Below are 25394 nucleotides of genomic sequence, written 5' to 3'. Positions count from 1 at the left end.
AATGAATACATGGAGTGTCATTGTAGTAGTAATAGATCTAGTGGGGGGAATGTATCTATGGGCGATCAAGTCATTAATAAGAGTACATGTTTTAAATATCTCGAGTCTATTGTTCAGAATGACGGTGAAATAGATTGAGATATTATTAATAGGTTTTAAGTTGGATGGTTGAATTGAAGGAATGCTTTGGGCCTATTGTGTGATAGAAAAGTAACCCACCTCAAACTTAAGGGAAAATTCTATAAGATGGTGGTGAGACCTACAATACTTTATGGTGTAGAATGTTGGCCATTAAAAGAGAACCATAAAATTAAGTTAAGTGTGGTAGAGATGAGGATGCTTAGGTGGATGAGTGACTTTACAATTAGAGATAGAGTGCGAAACGAGCATATATGTGAAAAGGTTTGAGTAGCTCCAATGGCAGATAAGATTAGAGAGCGTCGCTTTAGATGGTTTGGTCACATAAAACGTCGACCTTCCAATGACCTGGTTAGAAGCATAGATTTATTAGATTTGACTTATGTTAAGAAAGATAGAGTTAGACCTAAAAGTCTTGGTTAGAAAATATTAGAGATGACCTTTGTTTATTAGATTTAAATGAGAATTTGACTCTAAGCATTACACTATGGAGAAAAATGATTCATTTAGTTGACTCCACGTAGTGGGATGAAGGTTTGATGTTGTTGTTTCCTTTTTCTTCTTTTCTTGATCTCCTCCTCTCTGCACTTCATATGCTTATATGCTTTTTTCTGCCTCTATCTCTATCACATCATTCCAATACTTTTTATTGTTTTCTGTGCTAGTTTTTCCTTTAATTGAATGGTTAATGTAAGCTGCATTGCCCAGTGTTTATTAAAAGTTTAAGCATGCTCTCAAAAGTTAGTATTACAGTCAAAATGGATTTGGAGTATTCTTGCATGCGAAGTCTCTCTGTTGTGCTTGTAGTTTTGCAAACCTAATGTTTTGTTGTCTTCATAATTGGACACGCCTAACTTGATGAACAGCATGGTCATTAGTCCATCAATTTCTCATGCAATTCTTAAAATAAATTGGCTTTCACTTTGTATTTGTGTTAATACATGACATGGAGAAGTAGTTCACTGTCACTGATTTTTTATTAAAGTCTTTTTGCTTTCTTTTTTTTTATCAGAGGAGCTTTATTCTGAAACCACTTGACGTTAGACATTCTTCATGTATTGTTTCTACAGATTACAGATAATCTAGAGCAAAGATTTTACAAAGAACTACGCAATGAACGATTTCTTTTTGCAAAGGCCGTGCCTTGCATTTACAGCAAATTGCTAGCTTCATGTAAGGGGCAGATGTAAGTTTATTTTTATTTTCTTGTGTTTAAGAAGGGCTTAAATTTTTCTTCCATTTTAACTTTTATCATTCAAGACATGCTAATTTGATGCATAATTGCCTTCACTTGGAGCTTACAGTCAAAATTGATCTTATCTTTTGCAATTTCTTGAGCTTTCAAGATGCACTTGTATAGTTGTATCATGTTCATAAGAGCGGAGCATACTGGTTCTTGGATTATCATTTTTACCAAGGCAGTCTTTATTTACAGAAACACATAAATGGCCAAATGGGCATACATTCTCATATCTTCTAATCCTGTGTTTTTAATAATCTATTTTATTTTGGAGTGAACGTTTACTGTTGTATGTTGCTAGTATAGCTCAGGGATAAATCATCTCACCAAAAGTTCAATCCTCATCATCGAGGATTGAGAGGGTTATGAGGAATATGCAAGTTGGGTTAGACAGAAGAATAATAAAAATTTCATAAGATACCATGCCATCATTATCTTTGAATAAAATATGCAATTATTTTCCATTTTGTATAAAGAATCCATTTTTTCAGGGCATAACTAAATATAATACATCTAAAAAAAACATAATTCTAAACATTGAATGTTTTCACTCGACATAACCAACATAGGGCTGCAAAACAACTAGTGTCTCACTCTTTTGACTTTTGGGAATAAGGTTAAATCCTAAATTTGTGTCTTGACTATTTGTATGTGGCCAATTTAGGTTCAGAGTACAACATCTTCTTAATGTACTCCCTCGAATAAACAAAATTGATCCAAAATGATCAATTATATAGATATTGTGATATAAAATTGATCCTAATTTAATCTCTTAACCATCTAAAATTTATCTTAGTTAGTCCTTGATGGGCCATTTTTTATCAATTTTATTTAGTTGGGGATCTAAATTGGAGAAATGCGATAATTTGAGACTATATTGGTTGAATACAAATAGTTAGGGGTCATTTTTGGATTTTATAATAAATTATGTTGGAAGAGAGAATTCTTGTTTCTTATTTGCCGAGAGTTTGAGCCTATGTATGTATAAGCATACAAGTTGGAAGGAAGGAAATAAAGTGATAAATATCCTCAATTAATAGGAAATAAAGCATAATAAAAGTATCCCCTCAATAAAGTAATAAATATCCCAAATCTAGTACTTTCCAATCTAGCTATTCCTCAATAACGCTCTTCCTCAAGTTGTAACTTACATATCAATAATTTTTAGCTTGTTACAATGATTGAAAAACAAAGTGATCCTAGAGTTTTGGTAAAATATCTGCTATTTTTTGTTGTTGGAGATGTGAGAAGTGATGATCTACTTTGAACTACATCTTTTATGTAGTGACAGTCTACTTCAATTTGTTTGATTATTTCATTTAAGATGAGATTGCCGGCTTATTATTAGGGTTAATTGCTTGTGACATAGATAGCTGACTTATTATCAGTGTTGAGGATCATGAGCTTTGTGATAGGAAAACAAAGTGATCCACATTATTTCACAAGCAGAATATTCAACTTCAACATTCGATCTAGCTACAACATGCTTTTTATTTTTACAGGATGTGAGATTTTCACTCACATAACTTATTGAGGTAGATTTTTTCTTATCTTCAATAGATCAAACATAGTTTGCATTAGTAAGGCTTCAATCCTCACATGATTATACTTTTTATGGATAAAACCTTTTCTTGAAAATTTCTTGAATACGATTCTTTAAAACCTTCCCATGCATATTCTTTAGGTTTTGTATATGCTAATTGGTCACATTAATAGTAAGGGATATGAGAAATCGAGTGATTGTTCAATATCTAAGTTGCCAGTAAGACATCGATTTTGAGAATGATCTTCATAACTTTCATCATCCTCATGTAATTTTAGAGTTTGCATGAGATAATCAATAGGCCTTACACAAAGGAAGTCAATTTCGTTAAGAAAGTTTGTAATGTATTTTCTTGTAGAGAGAGAAATGCCTTCTTGTATGCAAACTTAATACCAAGAAAGTATTTTGGCCTCCCTAGATTTTTAGTGACAAACATCTTTTGCAGATATTTTATTTTAGCGATGCTTAAAATACCACTTTCTATGAAAATAATATGATAAAAATAAACAACTAAAATCACTATGCAAAAGGGAGAGTACCAAATAAAGATATGGTGATCAATCATGCTACTCCGTTGTCCAGTCTCAGTATGAAAGAAACTTGCAAAGTTTGTCGAATCAGGCACGAAATTTTTTTCTCAATTTATATATAACTTGATTCAGATTGCATATTTTGGTTCTCTCATTGGGCAACATACCCTAGAGGTTGCTCCACATAAACTGGTTCGATAATATTTGCATAGAAAAAGCATTACTGATTTTCATTTGTAATGTATGCCATCCTTGATTACTGCCAATTAAGACAATAAGACGAACAAAGTTTTGTCCCAAAAATGGTAAATACATCTCAAAGTAATTAATGCCATGGATTTGAGTATATATTTTTCACCATTAATCTAGTTTTGTAGTATTTATAGAGCTATTAGGAAGGAACTTTATAAGAAAAATCCATAATAAGAAATAAATTTAAACGCAGTTGGGGGTGTAACTAATTCCCAAGCTTGATGATGAAGGAGAGTCCGCATTTTATTTTCTACTGCATAGTTCTAATTAGGGTCAAACATAGCCCTCTTAGTAATAATGGAGGCCAGATGGGAGGACTGTGACAAAACGAGAGTGCGGTATTTGTGAGTACAGTGATAGCTCCAAGCCAAGGATTTGGGGAGTTTGTGATACACCTTAGGTTTAGACACTTTCGGTTTTGCCCTAGTTTTCCCCCAAAAAGAGGAATTTCTCCACCAAAATCAATGAAGAACAATCACAAGAGGGTTGAGAAGAGAAGTTAAAACCTTTGCATAAGAAAACCAAGAGAAAACAAGATAAGTTTGTCCACTTCGAGAAGGACAAGATCTCCCACAAGAAAAAGAGCAAGAAGGAGGCTAAGGAGAAACTAAGAGAGAGAATACACTTTTCATAATGCCCAAAAACTAAACCCTAAAGGCTCCCTTCATACCCATTCAAAAATCCCCTCCCATCCCCAAAATACCCTCACTTAAGTGGGGGGTCCCACTTCCAGCCAAATCCCGCCCCCCCCTTATTTCCTCCGCCTGTAGACCCGCACGGGTCCAGGCCCCGCCTGCAAACCCGGTCCAACAGTTTGTTTGGCAATTTTTTAATTTAATTAGGTTAATAAAGGATAAATTTCTTGAGGGTAAATTGACTCCTTGCATAATCTGTTGTTGCTTGAGCGTGTCAAAATTTCACTGACTTCTTGTGTGTGAGTACATTTTTGATTTATTTTCATATAGCAACCATAACAATATGAGCCTCCTTTCTAGGCAATTTGGATGTTCCAAACATGTCGACATATTTTGTTTTACGAGACAACAATGTTTGAGTACGTTTGTATTGCAATTAAAGCACATTTGGAAGACAGCTTGCTCGATCTTGCATCCGTAGTCTATCATTTTTGTTGGATTTGATTGAATCAACCACTGAAGTCCTTTCTTGGCAATTTTGATGCTTTGGATACATAGCGTGATTCATTTGCAAAACAAGCGATGATTTGATGATTTCAATTTGCGTAATGCATCTCAAACTTGATTAGTGTGACATGACAAATTGTTCGTCATTTTCATCAAATTTAATTGAATTAAGATGTGAAATATGTATAGAGGTCAACAATCACGTATAAGTTATTAATATTAATACCACATTTGTCTTTTGGCCTAGAAATATTCTTAAACTTGGTAGGTTTTAAGCTGCCACATTCCACTTGGTTTTAAAAGTTCTTTCTAATGCCATCAAAGTTTTTATTACCAATTGGGAACTTTCAAAAAGTAGTAAAGGGGAAAATAAACAAGCAGTTAATTAATGAGCACAATCAACCTTTTGGGGGAATTTTGAAGAAAGCTTGGATTGAGTCTTTTCAATTCTCTATTTAAACATGTGGAAAACCTAAGCACTTGAATGGAATAAATTCTTGACGACAATCTATAATCTTTGTAAGATGAGCCAACAACCCAAATTTTTTCTCAAGTTATATCTAAGAGGTTCTAGAGAAGTTAATCCCAAGTCCAAAAAATATCTTTAAAAGAGGATCAAAATATTCCTTAAATTTTTTGCTTAAAAGGATGAAGCACCATAAAGTAACAAAGTTTCATTTGTAAATTATAAAAAAATGATTGTTAGTATAATATTTTGAAGTAACATCCTTTAATCCAAACAACAACAACATAAAAACCCATGATGATAAAAAGAAGATAAATATCATATATATGTTTAAATAGGAGAAATTGGGAATCGAGCTGTTTTGTCTTAGGGAGGCATGGCGTATGCCTCGAGACGAATCGAGGCATAAGCCTCAAAACGAGGACGTATACTGTTAAAAAAATTAGAAATAATTTATTAAAATGAGAAAAAAAAGAAATAATATATGAACATAATGACTTGTTTAAAAGATAATGTTATTGAAATTCAAGAGTTTGGACTATGATTGAAATGAAATATTCACTTCAAACTTAAACACGCTGCGAGGATCAAGATTCAAAGCAGTCTCGTCATCACTTTGACAATCTTCAAAGAATCCTCATAGTTTATGTCAAAGTTATCTTCAAAATCTTCTTTTCCTATAATATTTTTTTTCTTATCCATTATACCATTTAATATTATATTAGATATACTCTAAAATAAAATAGCAAATTAATAATATAAAAAATAATTCATTATATTTAAGATTACTTTTGAAATTTTTTTTTGAAGCTCTAGCCTACTTTGTTTCTTTCTTTTATAAACTGGTGAAGTAGAAGCTAATCATGATTCAATGGATATTTCAATATTAACATTGATTGCTTCATTTTCCTCATTGTCACTTCAACTTCAAGAAATAAGCACTTCTAGGAGTTACCCATTCATCATCATATTATAAACCATCAACTAAAGGATCAAATTCATCCTCACCGATTCTTTGCTTCTTTAAATTAAGATGTCTATTTTTCAAAATTTTTAAAATATAATATAAACAAGCTTGTTCATATGTCCTGGAACTAATTGATTAATTCTCTTTGTATGTATTTGATTGAATGTGCTCTAATTATGCTTATATGTAAAAGCCAAATAGGTTAGACTAAGAACTTCAACTACAAATGCTTTTAGTTTAGAAACATCATATTTAAATTGAGCCCACAAACGCTCTATATTATATGAAAAGTATAATATTAATATATATTCAAGTAGGAAGCTTAAAAATAAACATTCAAATTTAAAATTACGAATGAATGCAAACATACCGAGAGGGCATGTTTTGTAACATGTTTTAGCTACTATAAATCTAAACATTTTATTTCTTAAATGAAAATTCTCAAGTTGATAATTATTTGTTTTGATGTAGTCACCTTTAAGAACAAGCTTATCTATGCATACATATAAACCAATTTTTACCTAATTGTCAAAAAAAGTTCTTATTATAATGAAATTGATGGTTCAAATAATATGCACTAGTGTGTAGGTATTGATGTAACTGGCAGTTCAATCTTTCATTTATAATTTTTCAAAATTCTTTGTAGGCACCTTATTACGCCCCCCCCCCTCCTCGCCCCAAATCTCTTGCTAAGCTCTTTTTAGTCTAATTCATTGCTTGATAAATAAATCTCTTTGTTGGAACCATTCTTACCACCTTAACTAAATTTTCTAAGTTTTCTGATCATAATTTATACTATGCTAGACAGAATCATTTTTCATAATAATTTTCTTCATTTGCTTCCTTTATTGTTTTGCTGGCCCACGAACTTCTATCCTATTATTTAGAAGCAAACATATCTTCTAAGGATTGCTTTAACTTATTAAATCTTTGTAATTTAAATATGCCGTTGCAAATTTAGTGACAACATGCCAAATAATTTATTTATCAGTGAATTTTCTCAGTAAATTGAGCACCCAAGAGTGATTGTAAAAGAACTTACTAACAATCAATAAGGTTTTGTTGATGCTTCTCAGTCAATAATCTAGTACTTCCATTCTTCTTTTATATAATTAAGGTTTTGTTGAGGCAGTTTAAGTTTTTTTGTTATTGCCATTAAAAGCTCTTTTCTCAACCACAGTTTTAAAAATGCTTTATTCAAAAACATCTTTTTAAAGGCAAAAGTTTGAAAAAGTGTTAAAAAGGCCATTATCACCAACTGATTTTTTTATCAAGGAAGCAGTCAAAAAAGCTCTTCCAAACAAATCCTAAGGTTGATATAAAATTATCTCTGAGCAATTAAGAATGTGCTTGTTGTTTGTCAAGTGTGAGCAATTTTAAAGATGATTCCTTATTTCGATTGATGGAACCTAAAAATCTCTAGCTTTTTTATTGGAGACTTCAATGTTGATTTGTCAAGCATGAGTACCTCCATGGGTAATTTTAAATTGCTTTGGGTTGTCATGGTTTGTTGGTTCAACGTGTAGTTTCCAGCATGTATATATATTTTAATTTGGGTGTATGGTTAGTTATTTGCAAAAATCACACCATAAATTATCTGCTCCCCAATTTTGTTCTTAGCCCTTAACAGCAAAAGCTGAGGTTTTGGTTTGGAGTATAGTCCTAGGGCTCCTAGCATGTTCTTTTGTCGGCTTTCGTCCCTTTCGCGTCGACGGAATATGAAAGTTGAAAGAAAATTCTTCCATCTAACTTGTAAAAGGTAATATGTTAGTGGGAAGTTATCAAGTAATGCAGTGGGGGTTAATTTTAAGGCTCCGTGAAGAGGACGATGAGCCATCCTTCTCCGTGAAAAGGAGCTGCTTGTAGCTATGGGCCATTATTCTTAGTGAATCAACCACTCTGTTCACATGTAGAAAATGGTATTGGTGATGAGGAAGACCGCTGCAGGAATTTTATTCCAATCATGCTTAAGGCTCTCAATTGAATGGCTGGGATTAAATCGAGTCATTATGGCAGTAAGTCTTAGTAAATCATGTTGGCTGAAAAATACTCAGCAACATTAGCTGAAAATACTCAGCAAACTAGGTAGATTAAATCAGTCAATCTTAATAAATCACGAAAGATTCCAGCTGATAATTACTAGGAAAAATTCCACCTCTTTAGAAGTAAAGAAACCAGCTTCTTTTTGAGAGCAAGTAAGTTACAAGTTTTTTTCTTATCCTTTGTTTGTTTTAATTTGAGCTTGAACAAATGTAGGCCATTGTTTGCCACAAGTATCCTCTCCATTATACGCACTCTTCTTGATCAAACCAGACAAGATGATATGCGCATCCTTGGTTGTCTTACTCTTGTTGACTTTCTCAATAATCAAGTAAGTTTAATGGGTAATTTCCATTTTTCATATATCATTTTTTATTCCATTTTTCATATGTCATTTTTTAGCAACTTGCTTATGCTAAAGTTTCATTGTGCAGGTTGACAGCTCCTATATGTTCAACATAGAAAATCTTATTCCAAAACTTTGTCAGCTTTGTCAAGAAGCTGGAGGTGATAAGGGCCTTCTTTTGAGGTCGGCAGCATTGCAGGCTCTTTCTTCCATGGTGGGTATTTTGAGATTTTAAAGGCATAGATATCTTACCCTGAGCTTTCATAATGCTTTTAAATAGTAGCTTATTTGTAATATGAGGTTTTATTATATTTTATAGTATTTGTTCTCTCTTGATTCAAGTAGAATAATTACACTTATTTAATGATTTAAACAATTAGTTATGAGTGTGTGCTCCAAAGTGAAAATGTGGAACAGGTTAAAATTCTTTATCAAACTAATTTCGTATATGCTGTATAAATCATGCCTATTTTTTTGGTTATGAAGGTAATAGATTGCATTTTAACCTGATATAAAAGTGTTTATGCTGGTAAAGCATCTGAAGTGGAGGAAAGAAACATGAACCCCCTTCTACATTGCTGATTTTGTACTATTCCTGGATCCTTTTGGAATGTTTAAATTTTTTTTGAGGATAGCAGATTACTTACTGCCTTTTTCCTTTGAATACCTTTAGCATTTTACTAAATAGAAGCAATTATATTAATTTAATCTGCAAATACATGTCTAGATGTTTTATTGGATTTTGATCTCCCTCATGTTATTTGTTATTAGGTTCGCTTCATGGGCGATTACTCTCATATAACTTTGGAGTTTGATAAGGTGAGTTTATCTCTACACAAAATTTAGACAGTGGATGATTGAAGCTATATCTCTTAAATATATTATTTACACTGCAATGTCGTATGATTTTATTTTTGATGTATGAAAAATAAGGCAAGATGAAAGAGCATCATTTCTCTCCATTACATTAATGAGAACACTTAAGAGGTGCTCGTGTTGCAGTGAGTACACAACTTTGTGCTCACTGTGAACTCCAATCTACAATGAATAATCCATTCCCCCAAATCTCTCCTCTAGGGATGAAAATTTTCCCTCCATCGACGAAAGTTTCTCACCCACCTCCTCTTTCAATTGGCCCATCTCTCCCTCCAAAACTTCCACTTTCTTTGACGCCATGCCGTCTAGGATCAAGAGCTCTGATACCAACTTGATACACCTTAGGTTTAGACACTTTCGGTTTTGCCCTAGTTTTCCACCAAAAAGAGGAATTTCTCCACCAAAACCAATGAAGAACAATCACAAGAGGGTTGAGAAGAGAAGTTAAAACCTTTGCATAAGAAAACCAAGAGAAAACAAGATAAGTTTGTCCACTTCGAGAAGGACAAGATCTCCCATAAGAAAACCCTAGAAAAAAGCAAGAAGGAGGCTAAGGAGAAACTAAGAGAGAGAATACACTTTTCATAATGCCCAAAAACTAAACCCTAAAGGCTCCCTTCATACCCATTCAAAAATCCCCTCCCATCCCCAAAATACCCTCACTTAAGTGGGGGGTCCCACTTCCAGCCAAATCCCGCCCCCCCCTTATTTCCTCCGCCTGTAGACCCGCACGGGTCCAGGCCCCGCCTGCAAACCCGGTCCAACAGTTTGTTTGGCAATTTTTTAATTTAATTAGGTTAATAAAGGATAAATTTCTTGAGGGTAAATTGACTCCTTGCATAATCTGTTGTTGCTTGAGCGTGTCAAAATTTCACTGACTTCTTGTGTGTGAGTACATTTTTGATTTATTTTCATATAGCAACCATAACAATATGAGCCTCCTTTCTAGGCAATTTGGATGTTCCAAACATGTCGACATATTTTGTTTTACGAGACAACAATGTTTGAGTACGTTTGTATTGCAATTAAAGCACATTTGGAAGACAGCTTGCTCGATCTTGCATCCGTAGTCTATCATTTTTGTTGGATTTGATTGAATCAACCACTGAAGTCCTTTCTTGGCAATTTTGATGCTTTGGATACATAGCGTGATTCATTTGCAAAACAAGCGATGATTTGATGATTTCAATTTGCGTAATGCATCTCAAACTTGATTAGTGTGACATGACAAATTGTTCGTCATTTTCATCAAATTTAATTGAATTAAGATGTGAAATATGTATAGAGGTCAACAATCACGTATAAGTTATTAATATTAATACCACATTTGTCTTTTGGCCTAGAAATATTCTTAAACTTGGTAGGTTTTAAGCTGCCACATTCCACTTGGTTTTAAAAGTTCTTTCTAATGCCATCAAAGTTTTTATTACCAATTGGGAACTTTCAAAAAGTAGTAAAGGGGAAAATAAACAAGCAGTTAATTAATGAGCACAATCAACCTTTTGGGGGAATTTTGAAGAAAGCTTGGATTGAGTCTTTTCAATTCTCTATTTAAACATGTGGAAAACCTAAGCACTTGAATGGAATAAATTCTTGACGACAATCTATAATCTTTGTAAGATGAGCCAACAACCCAAATTTTTTCTCAAGTTATATCTAAGAGGTTCTAGAGAAGTTAATCCCAAGTCCAAAAAATATCTTTAAAAGAGGATCAAAATATTCCTTAAATTTTTTGCTTAAAAGGATGAAGCACCATAAAGTAACAAAGTTTCATTTGTAAATTATAAAAAAATGATTGTTAGTATAATATTTTGAAGTAACATCCTTTAATCCAAACAACAACAACATAAAAACCCATGATGATAAAAAGAAGATAAATATCATATATATGTTTAAATAGGAGAAATTGGGAATCGAGCTGTTTTGTCTTAGGGAGGCATGGCGTATGCCTCGAGACGAATCGAGGCATAAGCCTCAAAACGAGGACGTATACTGTTAAAAAAATTAGAAATAATTTATTAAAATGAGAAAAAAAAGAAATAATATATGAACATAATGACTTGTTTAAAAGATAATGTTATTGAAATTCAAGAGTTTGGACTATGATTGAAATGAAATATTCACTTCAAACTTAAACACGCTGCGAGGATCAAGATTCAAAGCAGTCTCGTCATCACTTTGACAATCTTCAAAGAATCCTCATAGTTTATGTCAAAGTTATCTTCAAAATCTTCTTTTCCTATAATATTTTTTTTCTTATCCATTATACCATTTAATATTATATTAGATATACTCTAAAATAAAATAGCAAATTAATAATATAAAAAATAATTCATTATATTTAAGATTACTTTTGAAATTTTTTTTTGAAGCTCTAGCCTACTTTGTTTCTTTCTTTTATAAACTGGTGAAGTAGAAGCTAATCATGATTCAATGGATATTTCAATATTAACATTGATTGCTTCATTTTCCTCATTGTCACTTCAACTTCAAGAAATAAGCACTTCTAGGAGTTACCCATTCATCATCATATTATAAACCATCAACTAAAGGATCAAATTCATCCTCACCGATTCTTTGCTTCTTTAAATTAAGATGTCTATTTTTCAAAATTTTTAAAATATAATATAAACAAGCTTGTTCATATGTCCTGGAACTAATTGATTAATTCTCTTTGTATGTATTTGATTGAATGTGCTCTAATTATGCTTATATGTAAAAGCCAAATAGGTTAGACTAAGAACTTCAACTACAAATGCTTTTAGTTTAGAAACATCATATTTAAATTGAGCCCACAAACGCTCTATATTATATGAAAAGTATAATATTAATATATATTCAAGTAGGAAGCTTAAAAATAAACATTCAAATTTAAAATTACGAATGAATGCAAACATACCGAGAGGGCATGTTTTGTAACATGTTTTAGCTACTATAAATCTAAACATTTTATTTCTTAAATGAAAATTCTCAAGTTGATAATTATTTGTTTTGATGTAGTCACCTTTAAGAACAAGCTTATCTATGCATACATATAAACCAATTTTTACCTAATTGTCAAAAAAAGTTCTTATTATAATGAAATTGATGGTTCAAATAATATGCACTAGTGTGTAGGTATTGATGTAACTGGCAGTTCAATCTTTCATTTATAATTTTTCAAAATTCTTTGTAGGCACCTTATTACGCCCCCCCCCTCCTCGCCCCAAATCTCTTGCTAAGCTCTTTTTAGTCTAATTCATTGCTTGATAAATAAATCTCTTTGTTGGAACCATTCTTACCACCTTAACTAAATTTTCTAAGTTTTCTGATCATAATTTATACTATGCTAGACAGAATCATTTTTCATAATAATTTTCTTCATTTGCTTCCTTTATTGTTTTGCTGGCCCACGAACTTCTATCCTATTATTTAGAAGCAAACATATCTTCTAAGGATTGCTTTAACTTATTAAATCTTTGTAATTTAAATATGCCGTTGCAAATTTAGTGACAACATGCCAAATAATTTATTTATCAGTGAATTTTCTCAGTAAATTGAGCACCCAAGAGTGATTGTAAAAGAACTTACTAACAATCAATAAGGTTTTGTTGATGCTTCTCAGTCAATAATCTAGTACTTCCATTCTTCTTTTATATAATTAAGGTTTTGTTGAGGCAGTTTAAGTTTTTTTGTTATTGCCATTAAAAGCTCTTTTCTCAACCACAGTTTTAAAAATGCTTTATTCAAAAACATCTTTTTAAAGGCAAAAGTTTGAAAAAGTGTTAAAAAGGCCATTATCACCAACTGATTTTTTTATCAAGGAAGCAGTCAAAAAAGCTCTTCCAAACAAATCCTAAGGTTGATATAAAATTATCTCTGAGCAATTAAGAATGTGCTTGTTGTTTGTCAAGTGTGAGCAATTTTAAAGATGATTCCTTATTTCGATTGATGGAACCTAAAAATCTCTAGCTTTTTTATTGGAGACTTCAATGTTGATTTGTCAAGCATGAGTACCTCCATGGGTAATTTTAAATTGCTTTGGGTTGTCATGGTTTGTTGGTTCAACGTGTAGTTTCCAGCATGTATATATATTTTAATTTGGGTGTATGGTTAGTTATTTGCAAAAATCACACCATAAATTATCTGCTCCCCAATTTTGTTCTTAGCCCTTAACAGCAAAAGCTGAGGTTTTGGTTTGGAGTATAGTCCTAGGGCTCCTAGCATGTTCTTTTGTCGGCTTTCGTCCCTTTCGCGTCGACGGAATATGAAAGTTGAAAGAAAATTCTTCCATCTAACTTGTAAAAGGTAATATGTTAGTGGGAAGTTATCAAGTAATGCAGTGGGGGTTAATTTTAAGGCTCCGTGAAGAGGACGATGAGCCATCCTTCTCCGTGAAAAGGAGCTGCTTGTAGCTATGGGCCATTATTCTTAGTGAATCAACCACTCTGTTCACATGTAGAAAATGGTATTGGTGATGAGGAAGACCGCTGCAGGAATTTTATTCCAATCATGCTTAAGGCTCTCAATTGAATGGCTGGGATTAAATCGAGTCATTATGGCAGTAAGTCTTAGTAAATCATGTTGGCTGAAAAATACTCAGCAACATTAGCTGAAAATACTCAGCAAACTAGGTAGATTAAATCAGTCAATCTTAATAAATCACGAAAGATTCCAGCTGATAATTACTAGGAAAAATTCCACCTCTTTAGAAGTAAAGAAACCAGCTTCTTTTTGAAAGCAAGTAAGTTACAAGTTTTTTTCTTATCCTTTGTTTGTTTTAATTTGAGCTTGAACAAATGTAGGCCATTGTTTGCCACAAGTATCCTCTCCATTATACGCACTCTTCTTGATCAAACCAGACAAGATGATATGCGCATCCTTGGTTGTCTTACTCTTGTTGACTTTCTCAATAATCAAGTAAGTTTAATGGGTAATTTCCATTTTTCATATATCATTTTTTATTCCATTTTTCATATGTCATTTTTTAGCAACTTGCTTATGCTAAAGTTTCATTGTGCAGGTTGACAGCTCCTATATGTTCAACATAGAAAATCTTATTCCAAAACTTTGTCAGCTTTGTCAAGAAGCTGGAGGTGATAAGGGCCTTCTTTTGAGGTCGGCAGCATTGCAGGCTCTTTCTTCCATGGTGGGTATTTTGAGATTTTAAAGGCATAGATATCTTACCCTGAGCTTTCATAATGCTTTTAAATAGTAGCTTATTTGTAATATGAGGTTTTATTATATTTTATAGTATTTGTTCTCTCTTGATTCAAGTAGAATAATTACACTTATTTAATGATTTAAACAATTAGTTATGAGTGTGTGCTCCAAAGTGAAAATGTGGAACAGGTTAAAATTCTTTATCAAACTAATTTCGTATATGCTGTATAAATCATGCCTATTTTTTTGGTTATGAAGGTAATAGATTGCATTTTAACCTGATATAAAAGTGTTTATGCTGGTAAAGCATCTGAAGTGGAGGAAAGAAACATGAACCCCCTTCTACATTGCTGATTTTGTACTATTCCTGGATCCTTTTGGAATGTTTAAATTTTTTTTGAGGATAGCAGATTACTTACTGCCTTTTTCCTTTGAATACCTTTAGCATTTTACTAAATAGAAGCAATTATATTAATTTAATCTGCAAATACATGTCTAGATGTTTTATTGGATTTTGATCTCCCTCATGTTATTTGTTATTAGGTTCGCTTCATGGGCGATTACTCTCATATAACTTTGGAGTTTGATAAGGTGAGTTTATCTCTACACAAAATTTAGACAGTGGATGATTGAAGCTATATCTCTTAAATATATTATTTACACTGCAATGTCGTATGATTTTATTTTTGATGTATGAAAAATAAGGCAAGATGAAAGAGCATCATTTCTCTCCATTACATTAATGAGAACACTTAAGAGGTGCTCGTGTTGCAGTGAGTACACAACTTTGTGCTCACTGTGAACTCCAATCTACAATGAATAAACAGTTTGTTATTCCAAAAAAAAAGGAGTACACAGTGTTTAGACAACTGTACTCCAGCACTCCACTTGTAGAGCTACATATTTAGTTCGTATGTAATAATTTCTCATCACAAAGATTAATGTTTTCTATAAAGAAAGGCCAATGAAGGACTGCAAAGTTAATTCTGCTGGAAAGCATGTCTCTGAAACCTATTTTATAGGCTTTTATGTTGGTGGCCGTGCATGCGGGTATGCTTGTCTGTCTGTGTAATTGGGCATTTTTATATTTCCATGTGATAACATGCTTGCTTTTGCATGATGTGTCAATGAGTATGTTGTGCTTCCCATGCAACCAGAAATTTTGTTTTGAAGGAAATTTCATCTTGGTGCAGTCTGTTTATTTCTCATTGTGTGACGGTACTATTTCTTTATGGGATCTATTCAGATAATCTCAGTGACTTTGGAAAATTATGAGGTTCTGATGGACTTAGAAAATGGAAAGAAGAATCTACAAAGTTTGCAACCACAAAGTATCCAGACCCAATCTGCTATCCTGAAAGCGGGGCAGTTTTCATCCTTAAGGAATTCTGTAAATAAGGTCCCATCATTCCGTCTTAACAATAAAGCCGAGTGTGCTGCCTTAATGTGAGCAATAAATAACAGAATAATTTCTCTGCTCAGAGTATCTCTCTCAGGTTCTTGCATACTTACAAATGCATATCTATAGCAGGGATGTTTCTCGAAGCCCTTCATATTGGTCAAGGGTTTGTTTGCAAAACATGTTTAATATTGCCAAAGAAGCAACAACAGTGCGGCGTATTTTGGAGCCCCTTTTGTGTATTTTTGATGAGGGAAATTATTGGTCTGCTGACAAAGGAATTGCTATTTCTGTTCTGTCATTGGTGCAGGAATTGATGGAAAAATCAGGTAAAGTACTTTCTGTTTTATTCTTTGCATTAGAATTTAAATTTCTTACTGCGTGGATTTTGAGTTAATAGTTTTTCTGTATTCAGGACAAAACAATCATTTACTGCTTTCTATGGTCAAACACTTGGATCACAGGAATGTTGCCAAACAGATTGACTTGCAGGTTAACATTATCAAGATTGTCACGCAGATAGCTCAACATGCACAATTGCAAGCTTCAGTCTCTATTGTTACAGTAATAGGTGACCTGATGAGACATTTGCGTAAATGTTTGCAATGTTCTATTGAAGCATTTAATATTGGAAGGGAAACCAGTAAATGGAATTCTATCTTTCATTCTTCTTTGGAAGTTTGTCTCATGGAGCTAACAAAGAAGGTTGATCAGTCTTGTACGACATGCTTCATTTATGGTTATTCTCATAAGTTTTTTGAAGATTTTGTTGAATCAGGCATGTTTAAGGGGATGGATCAATGATTTCTTGCTAAATTTTCAACCTTATTTACCAAGTTTATTTTTTATGTGGGCTCTAGTAATGCTGTATAGATGTATTTTTAGTCTATTTCCTCCTTCCGATGTCTATTCAAATAAGTTGACTGTAGAATTGGTTGGTAGGTAGGTGATGTTGGAACAATCCTCGATATGATGGCTGTTATGCTGGAGAACCTTCCTACTTCTCCCATGGCCAGAGCAACAGTGTCTTCTGTTTTCAGAACTGCACAAATAGTAGTCTCCATTCCAAATTTATCCTATAAAAACAAGGCAAGATGCCTAGATATGCTATGTCATACTTCATAATTTGGATGTTTCTGAATAGAAATTACTAAATTATGCCTCATGCGCCTGTTCACATTTCAGGCTTTTCCAGAAGCTCTATTTCATCAACTTGTCTTGGCAATGGCACACCCAGATCATGAAATTAGAGTTGGCTCCCATCGAATTTTCTCTGTGATTCTCTTACATTCAAATGTTTATCCTTGGTCTATTCCTCTCTTAGTTTCAAATGGAGTTTATGATCAGAGGCAAACCCTTTTGGTAGCTATTTCAGGGTTTGCATCTGTTGAAACCATATTGGAGAAGCTTAGTAAAGAAGACTGTTCTCTTGAGAATGAATCCAAAGAGCATAATCTCAAATTAACTGATAAAGCAGAAGATACAAGTGTGGAAGAAGCTCATGATGAAGATATCAAGCAGTGTGTGGTCTGCCCAGCTCCAGCTAGCATGGAACTCTACCTACCTTACCGAACATCTGATGGAACATCTGTAAGTGAATTTAGAAAGGTGACTATGGAATCTTTAGTTGCTTGAAATATTAGAATCCGTACTTTTTCTGCAGGAGTTGATGTCCGTAAGATTGAGTGGTTACCAGGTGGGTCTTCTTCTGTCGTCAATTTGGGCCCAGGCATCCTCTCAAGAGAACACCCCAAGCAATTATGAGGGAATGGCACATATATATTATCTTGCTTTATTGCTTTCTCAAACCAAAGTAAGTTCATATTTATTTTTCTACGCTAGGATTTTGTTTTCTTTTAATAATTCTCCTTGAATATACGGATTATTACTTATGTAAGCAAAGCTTATATCTTATATCTTACTAGGTTAATTATAACAAAAATTTATTTAGTTCATATTTATTTTTAATCTGATCCCACTTAGTGGGATAAAGGTTTGAGGCTGTTGTTGTATATTTATTTTTAATATATTTGAATCAAAGGTCATTTTTTTTGTATGCTACCAAGTACCAATTTTATTTTGGTTGATGGTTTGAATTCTTTTCTGATTTTGTACGCAACCAAAATTGTTTGCAGTTTTTCCATCATTGTACATGGCGGGCTTGAAGATGTTAGGGTATGACGTAATTAGTGTTTTCCTATAATATCGGAATCCCTTCCACTGTTTGGCAGCTAATTTTATTTTCTTACAGAACTTCACTGATGTTCAAGCATAACTATCACAATATAATGCAACTCTTACGAATGAATAGAAACAAGGACTTGGTAAGATGACTTTGAGTAGTTAGCTAGGAGTGTTGCTACTGTTAGTGTTTGTGATGATTAAGATAACTAATTGTAACTATTTAAGGGTTGTTTGAAATTCTTCATTTCATCTACTATTTATGGATGGCGAATGAAGTATCCCTAGCAACATTTTGTTGTGTAGCATGTCACACCTCATTTTGACCCCTTTTAATCAATCTAGAGTGTAGCAGAGGGATAATCTAAACAGACTTATCTCTTACTAACATCCATCATGAAATACTTCTATTAGGACCAAGTGAGTAGGAAATGGTCAATCCAAATCTTCCAAAATTTCAAGTTTTTTAAAACTCAAGACTAGAATTAATATTTCATAAATGAAAGTATATTTAAACATATCTAGTACACACCTTAAGTAAAATATGGAGCTTTACTAAACTTTTAAATAACATTTACATACCCAAAAATATTTGTATAGCTTCTACTTTGATCTTTATATTCGCCCAAAACGTATGTACACAAAAAGGGCAACTGTCTGTTTTAATGCCCCATTGACTCTTTCCCCTTTCCTATAGTATAATTACTGCTATCGTATAATTACCCTAAAGCTTTATGAAATACGCAAGCAATATATAAGAAATAATAAACATGTTGATTGCCAATTGAAAACATATGAAAATTTCTATAATAGACAGTCAATTGAAAAGATATGAAAATTTCTATAATAGACATAAGATATACATAACATCATTTTTTATTCTGTTTATTGTTAAACACTTTTATGCAAGTCATATGATGATTATAAGCTTTTGTACATTCACAGCTCTCTAAATCAAGGTTGAGTGACTTGAGTCCATATTTCCAACTTTTAGATTTGAGGCTGCTCTCTCATTTAATGTCAGGTCTGATTTCCAACTTTTAGAATTGAAAGAGTGTAGGCTTACTTCGTCAAATCTTGCGCCTTTAATTATGCTGACCTATCCCCCATATATGATCTATCTCAACCTTTTCATCATAATAACAATATGCTATTTTAATATTATTTGATGAATCATTAATCAACTACAAAATGAAACTGGAATTAATGTCATCAAAATCATATACAATATGAGTTTAAAATTATATACAATTTTTCTATTTTCTAAACCATAGTTTGTGTATCTTACCTTACTAGAAATTGGTTCTCTTAGACTGTTTTCTTTTCCTCTTGTACACCACCTCCACCAAACCTAACCTCATTCAATCCACTCCTTTCCTTTAGTCTCTTACTCCTTTCCTTAATTGAATTCAACAACTGATTTCGACAATACAAATTTCAGCCATATAGATTTAAGCAAAACATATTTCAATAAAAATTTCAGCCATATAGATTTAAGCAATACTGATTTCACCATACAAATTTCAGCCATATAGATTTAAGCAATACAGATTTTTGCATACAAATTTTAGCCATACAGATTTATGTAATACAACAACAACAACATCAAGCCTTTATCTCACTACATGGGGTCGGCTACATGAATTCTTTTTCTCCATTATGGTCTCAATTAAGAGTCAAATTCTCATTTAGATCTAATAAAAAAAGGTCATGTTGTTGACCTCCATGCAATACGAAAAAAAAGGGGAATGACCCGTCGGATCCACAAATATTGCCGGAAATCCAGCATGAAATCCCGTGATAGCTCTGCAAGCGGCGCCGAAACATCCCGGGTACCCAGCGATCTGCCTCGATCGAACAACCACAAGCGTTGTTAAATAGAAGCCGAGGGCTCTTCTCCCGTTCACGACATCTCTCCCTCACTCACGATCGAGCTCCCGTCTTCGCTCTTCCCCCCTCTCCACGATCGCATCCCGTCGTAGTTGCTTCCAACAGAGAGAAAGAGAGAGAGAGAGAGAGAGAGGGAGAAGTTTCTTCCCTTACTTGAGCCAGCCGCTACTCCAAACCTGACGCCAGAGCCGCTGAAGCTCCGACCTCCACCTCCCTGCCTTGCCCGATCTCCTCTGTTCGAGCGTCCCCCTTCGACGACTTCTCCGGCTCCGTCGTGCCCGGTCGACTTCGCTCCCTCTTCCGACATTCCCTTCCTGTTAGGATCGGAAGTTCCGACACTTTGATCGGAAGCTTGAACAGGAGCTCGCTGGCGTGAAGTTAACTTTCTCCCCTTTGGCGCCGCTCCTTCAGCCCCTTCAGTGGCTGTCCGACGTTGCTCCTTGGACGACTTCCTTCCTCTCGGATCGGAAGCTGCAACATTTAAATCAGAAGCAACAACAGGAGCTCTGTTGGCTGTAAAGGTGACAATCTCCCTTTCGAGCACTTCTCTCGGCCAAATCCCGTAACCTGCAGGGATTTCCTTTTTAATTGATATTATTTACTTCATTTTATTTATAATTTCTATTAATTATATTTAGTAATTATTTAATTATTATAATAATTAATTATCTAATTATAATTAATTTATAATTACTAATTAATTATTAATTATAATTTTTTGATTGATTATAATTAATTTCAAATTAATTATAATCATTAATTAATTATGATTAAAATTAGCTTATTAATTATAATTAATTATTAATTAGTAATTAATTATAAAAAATAATTATTTAATTATTATTATAGTTAATATAGATTATAATAAAGAATAGTAATAATAGATTGTAAGTGCTCGTCTCTCATACCTTCACCTGCCTCGACATCCGTGCCCTCCACCGCCGGTCCACTGGTCCCGAAGGTATAATCCCTAAACTCAGGCTTCCGTCCTCGGCGTGTACGACGGGCCGGTAGACCACCTAAGCACGCCTTTATTGAGCGTGGTAGGAGGGAATCCAGTCCGACGCCTACGACGAGGCGGACAGTCGCCTCCCCTCTCGCTCTCTTACTTCGACGTGTGTGTCGAGCCGACGGACCACCTAAGCACGCCTTTAGTGAGTGTGGTAGGAGGGAACCCGGCACGACTCCTACGACGCCTCGCCCTCCTGTCTTGACATGCGTGTCGAGCCGGCAGACCACCTAAGTACGTCTTTGGTGAGCGTGGTTGGAGGGAACCCGGTTCGACGCACACGACGAGGCCAGGTGAGCCTGGTGTACTCTCTTCTTTGCGTGGCCGGAACAATTCATAAGAACCCCCGGGCGGGGGGAAAGAAAACTGCTCTTTTCCTGTAACAGGTACCGTCAAAGACCCCATGCACGCCTTTATTGCGCGTGGTGGGAAGAAAAATCACGGCCGAGGTGTCCTCGAAAGAGGGCACCTACCATGCACGCTTTTAGTGCGCGTGGTGGGAAGGCCCAGTTTTCTCGTAGTTTTCCCCTAAACGGGGGAGACGCCGGGAGGTTGCCGAAATTTCGGGTGAAATATTACTACACTTGGACCTGTTTTGAACTCAAAAGAACAAAAGATTTGAACCAAATGAGAAAGGGCAGTGGACTTTTGAATTTCATTGAAAAACGTGCAGAGGACCTACTAATAAAGACCAAATTCAAATGAAACAAATTCAAAGTTGGAGCCAAATTCAAGTCATTTTGAACATAAAACTGAACCTGCAAAGATTCCAGAAGACTTTGAACAGTCATTTTTGAACATACACTTAGACTCAAATTCAAATCTACTAAGTGTGGAATACACTAAAAATTGAACAAGACCTCGACACGTATAAACAAAGAACGTAGTGGACTTTTACAATAGTCCCTACAAGATCGGGAGCATCGTACCTGCGGGAATAATGAATGACTGTAGAATATACGGGTGTCCCTCCTACATATACTGTTGAAATCTCCTACGATAATTTCTACAAATGCCTGTTGATTGAGATGGCGATACGAGGGACCAATGATGGAGGATCCGCCTTCCTACAAACAAATGCAACCCAACAAACCCACCCGAGATTGGTGAAAGGGTGGATATGATGCAGAAAGAATGAATCTCCTGCAAACATTTTCTAGTAGCCCGTAGTGGATACAGCGGTCCCCTGTAAATGGATACTTATGGATAATAACAGTGCATTGAAAGAACAACGAATAACTGTGGACACAAGTACAGATATCACCTACGACAGCGGTGACCAAAATCTCCAAGTATGTCGGGTATAAGAGCGACTCGATGTACAAAAAGTACACCCCCTAGCAGAAAGGGGGGAAATATTTGAACAAATTAGAACCAAACTTCCTGGTGTTCCAAAGTCTCTTTTTGGTTCTATAATTAAGAAGAGAACAGTTTGGGTGCCCACAAACACCATAAATAACAAGTCCACTACGCCGAAGAGCCTAAAAGGAGTTCTTTCCAAATTAGTAGTCTTTGACTCCAAATCCAGAAAATCCTCCCCCGGTGAATGAGAAAGGGGAGTCAACATCAAAACGCCACGCCACCGGATCTGCAACATTCGTACAAGCAGACAGAAGGCGTCCACAACTATAACACGCCACCGGATCCGCAACTTTTATGCAAGCGGACAGAAGGCGTCTACAAATATTTTAAAATACCCTTGCACGTGCACTGTAATTTGTATACACATAGGTACACTAAAGGGAAAAATACAATCTTAACCCGCATGGGCCCCGGCGAGCGTGTTATTGGTACACACGTGACGTTTAGGGATGCTGCGCGGGTTAACAAGTGAATTCAGGTTCGAAACCGATCCTTCTATACGGGTCAATAGAAGTTGACAGGGTTCGAACCATTAAGCAAATATAAAGTTGTGGCGACCGATATATTTGCTTTAAAACATTCATATTAGGCATTCAAGGCCTACAACAATACAAATTCACAATCAAGGTCATAAAGCCTGCAAAATCCGATTCTCTATCGATAATTCGATGGAGTCGACATGATTCAATCGATAAAAGAGAAATGACCTCGAACACCCCGATGATGGCCGTATTGATTGGTTATCTCAACTGGAGGGGTTCACAAATACTTTCAAATTCCATCCAAATGCCCAAAAATCTAAACTCCATAAAGTCCAAATCCAAAAAAACCAAAAATTCCAAAGATCATTCAGAATCCAGAAAATCCAAAAATATTTAAAAATTGAAATCTAACTATCAAACACTTAAATCAAAATCCATCCACCCTCCGCAATAGTCTGCCGGGGTGGACAAATTCAAATAAACTCTAGCTCACAAAGAGCTAAATGCCTAGTCGAAAATATTACTAGGATCCATTCTCAAAAAGTCTTCTGCCAGTTCCTCTAACCGGCGATTTTTCCGCCAAATGGCACCGCAGGATAAACGGTTATGACCTGGGGCCCTCTGAACCGAGTGGTTTTGCCGCCAAATGGCACCACGAAATATCGGTTATGGCCAGAGCCAATACGCTTCTTAATGACGTTAAATTCTTGAGATATGAATCAATAGGATATGATCGATATGGCACAAAGCCCTCTGTAAGCTAAGGTGGATTCAAATTTGTCCCTTTAGACAAACATTCAACCCAGGTCTACAAGGTCCCCTTGGACGAAGCAACCCATGGCTGCCGACAAGGATCCTTCTGTCAGGTTGGGTCGACTACCTCCTCTGACTAAGTAGACCAGGGTCCACGATGGCCCGAGACGACGGAACCATGGGATCTTGATCGGGTCTATCATCCATTCCCCCACCATCCGCTTTAAGTACAAGATGGTGTAATTTCTATTTTAAATATTAAATTTTCCAAACACCCAAACTCTTTCCAAATTCCCAAATCCAAACCCAAATTTCAAATCCAATTTCTACCAATATCCTAAGTCCATTTCTGCTACTATATGCCAGATAACACGTATCTCTACATATCTGATTGACGACTACCCTTAATCGAAAGTTCTCTCTCGTGATCGAGAGGGGTAATTAACTATAGGGGCTTGCGCCTATAGGAAACCAGAACTCAGATCATAAAGTCCTCACAAAATGAGGGCGAAATCTCTGGGTAGTGTCTTATCTACAAACCCATCTGCCTTCCAAAATTTATCTCGGAACTTATCAATTAAAACTTCCTCGCCGAATAAAATAGAAAAGCGCGGGAGGCCGGGGCCGAATTTTCGGAGCCCACATTATTGTGTTGGTTATTGGTTGCTAACTTTGGAAATATGTAATATATCAATGATCATAAGTTTGAGTCAAAATGGATATCTCAGGTCTTGTTTGAAATAACTTGTTAATTTCTTTTTTCTACATCCTTATTATAATAATACGGTTGTTTCTTTGTATGCATCTTTGCGTGTTTTCTTTTTGAGTCATTATCCCTCATACGTTTTTGATGGCAATACCGTCAAATACAGTACTAGTAGCATCTATTTTTATCTACCATATGAAATGATTTTAAAACATAATGAGGAAATGATAGGTCTCTGATTGCATTCACCAAATTTTTTTTTCCACAAAATTTTTTTGATTAAAACAATTGTGATGAAATTGTAATGTCCTACTTTTATTGATCTATTAGGATAAATAGTTTTTCCTCTTCATTAGAGTTTTGCATGATTAGAAAATAGCTACTAGAACTTATTGAACCCAAGGAAGACAAAATCAAGTGTAAAAATAACTCTACCTACTTAATACTTTTGTGCCTTTCCAAGATGATGTTAGTTTGTTGTGGATGCCAGTAACCCTCCCACTCCGTTATCTTTGGTATCATCGGGATATAGATATCAGTTCTGCTGATACTTGAAGAGTCATATATTGGAAATCGATCTGCCACCCTTTCGAGGGTTCAAATTTTACTCATAATCTCATTACTCCTTTTGATATTATAACATTATTCTACAATATTATCAATGGTGATTCTGAAATGGCGGTTGCTGATGATTCATCCTGCAATCAGTCTCACGATTCTATTAAAAATTTTAAATTTTTTTTTGAATACAAGGTTTCAGTTTGTGATTTATGGAAGAGATGGAAATTAAAAAATTATGTGTTAATTCCCCCACTTTTATCATATTTCAAGCTAGATGTAATAATTCTCCAGGTAACGTTGGCATTCTAGACACAGCCAGAACTATTTCAATATGAAAGAGTCTATTTCGCAAAATTTGGATAGATATTA

General features: G+C 34.7%; 1 protein-coding gene across 1 annotated transcript in view; it reads left to right on the top strand.

Moving 5' to 3' along the window:
* Window positions 1–18280, top strand: part of LOC110101950 — a 29011-nt gene extending 10731 nt beyond the window's left edge. Inside the window, exons 3-17 of the mRNA XM_028693333.1 lie at window positions 1209–1324; window positions 8535–8649; window positions 8753–8878; window positions 9436–9483; window positions 13863–13930; window positions 14310–14439; window positions 14543–14668; window positions 15226–15273; window positions 15929–16128; window positions 16214–16410; window positions 16497–16786; window positions 17024–17170; window positions 17267–17671; window positions 17745–17894; window positions 18217–18280. Of these exons, the coding sequence (XP_028549166.1) occupies window positions 1209–1324; window positions 8535–8649; window positions 8753–8878; window positions 9436–9483; window positions 13863–13930; window positions 14310–14439; window positions 14543–14668; window positions 15226–15273; window positions 15929–16128; window positions 16214–16410; window positions 16497–16786; window positions 17024–17170; window positions 17267–17671; window positions 17745–17894; window positions 18217–18246 (2196 nt within the window). The 3' untranslated portion in view covers window positions 18247–18280. The remainder of the gene's footprint in view (window positions 1–1208; window positions 1325–8534; window positions 8650–8752; window positions 8879–9435; window positions 9484–13862; window positions 13931–14309; window positions 14440–14542; window positions 14669–15225; window positions 15274–15928; window positions 16129–16213; window positions 16411–16496; window positions 16787–17023; window positions 17171–17266; window positions 17672–17744; window positions 17895–18216) is intronic.
* Window positions 18281–25394: the final 7114 nt, after the last annotated feature.

The sequence above is a fragment of the Dendrobium catenatum genome, unplaced genomic scaffold (assembly GCF_001605985.2).
Source record: "Dendrobium catenatum unplaced genomic scaffold, ASM160598v2 fragScaff_scaffold_264, whole genome shotgun sequence".
NCBI lineage: Eukaryota > Viridiplantae > Streptophyta > Magnoliopsida > Asparagales > Orchidaceae > Dendrobium > Dendrobium catenatum.
This window is presented reverse-complemented; position numbering and strand designations above follow the sequence as displayed.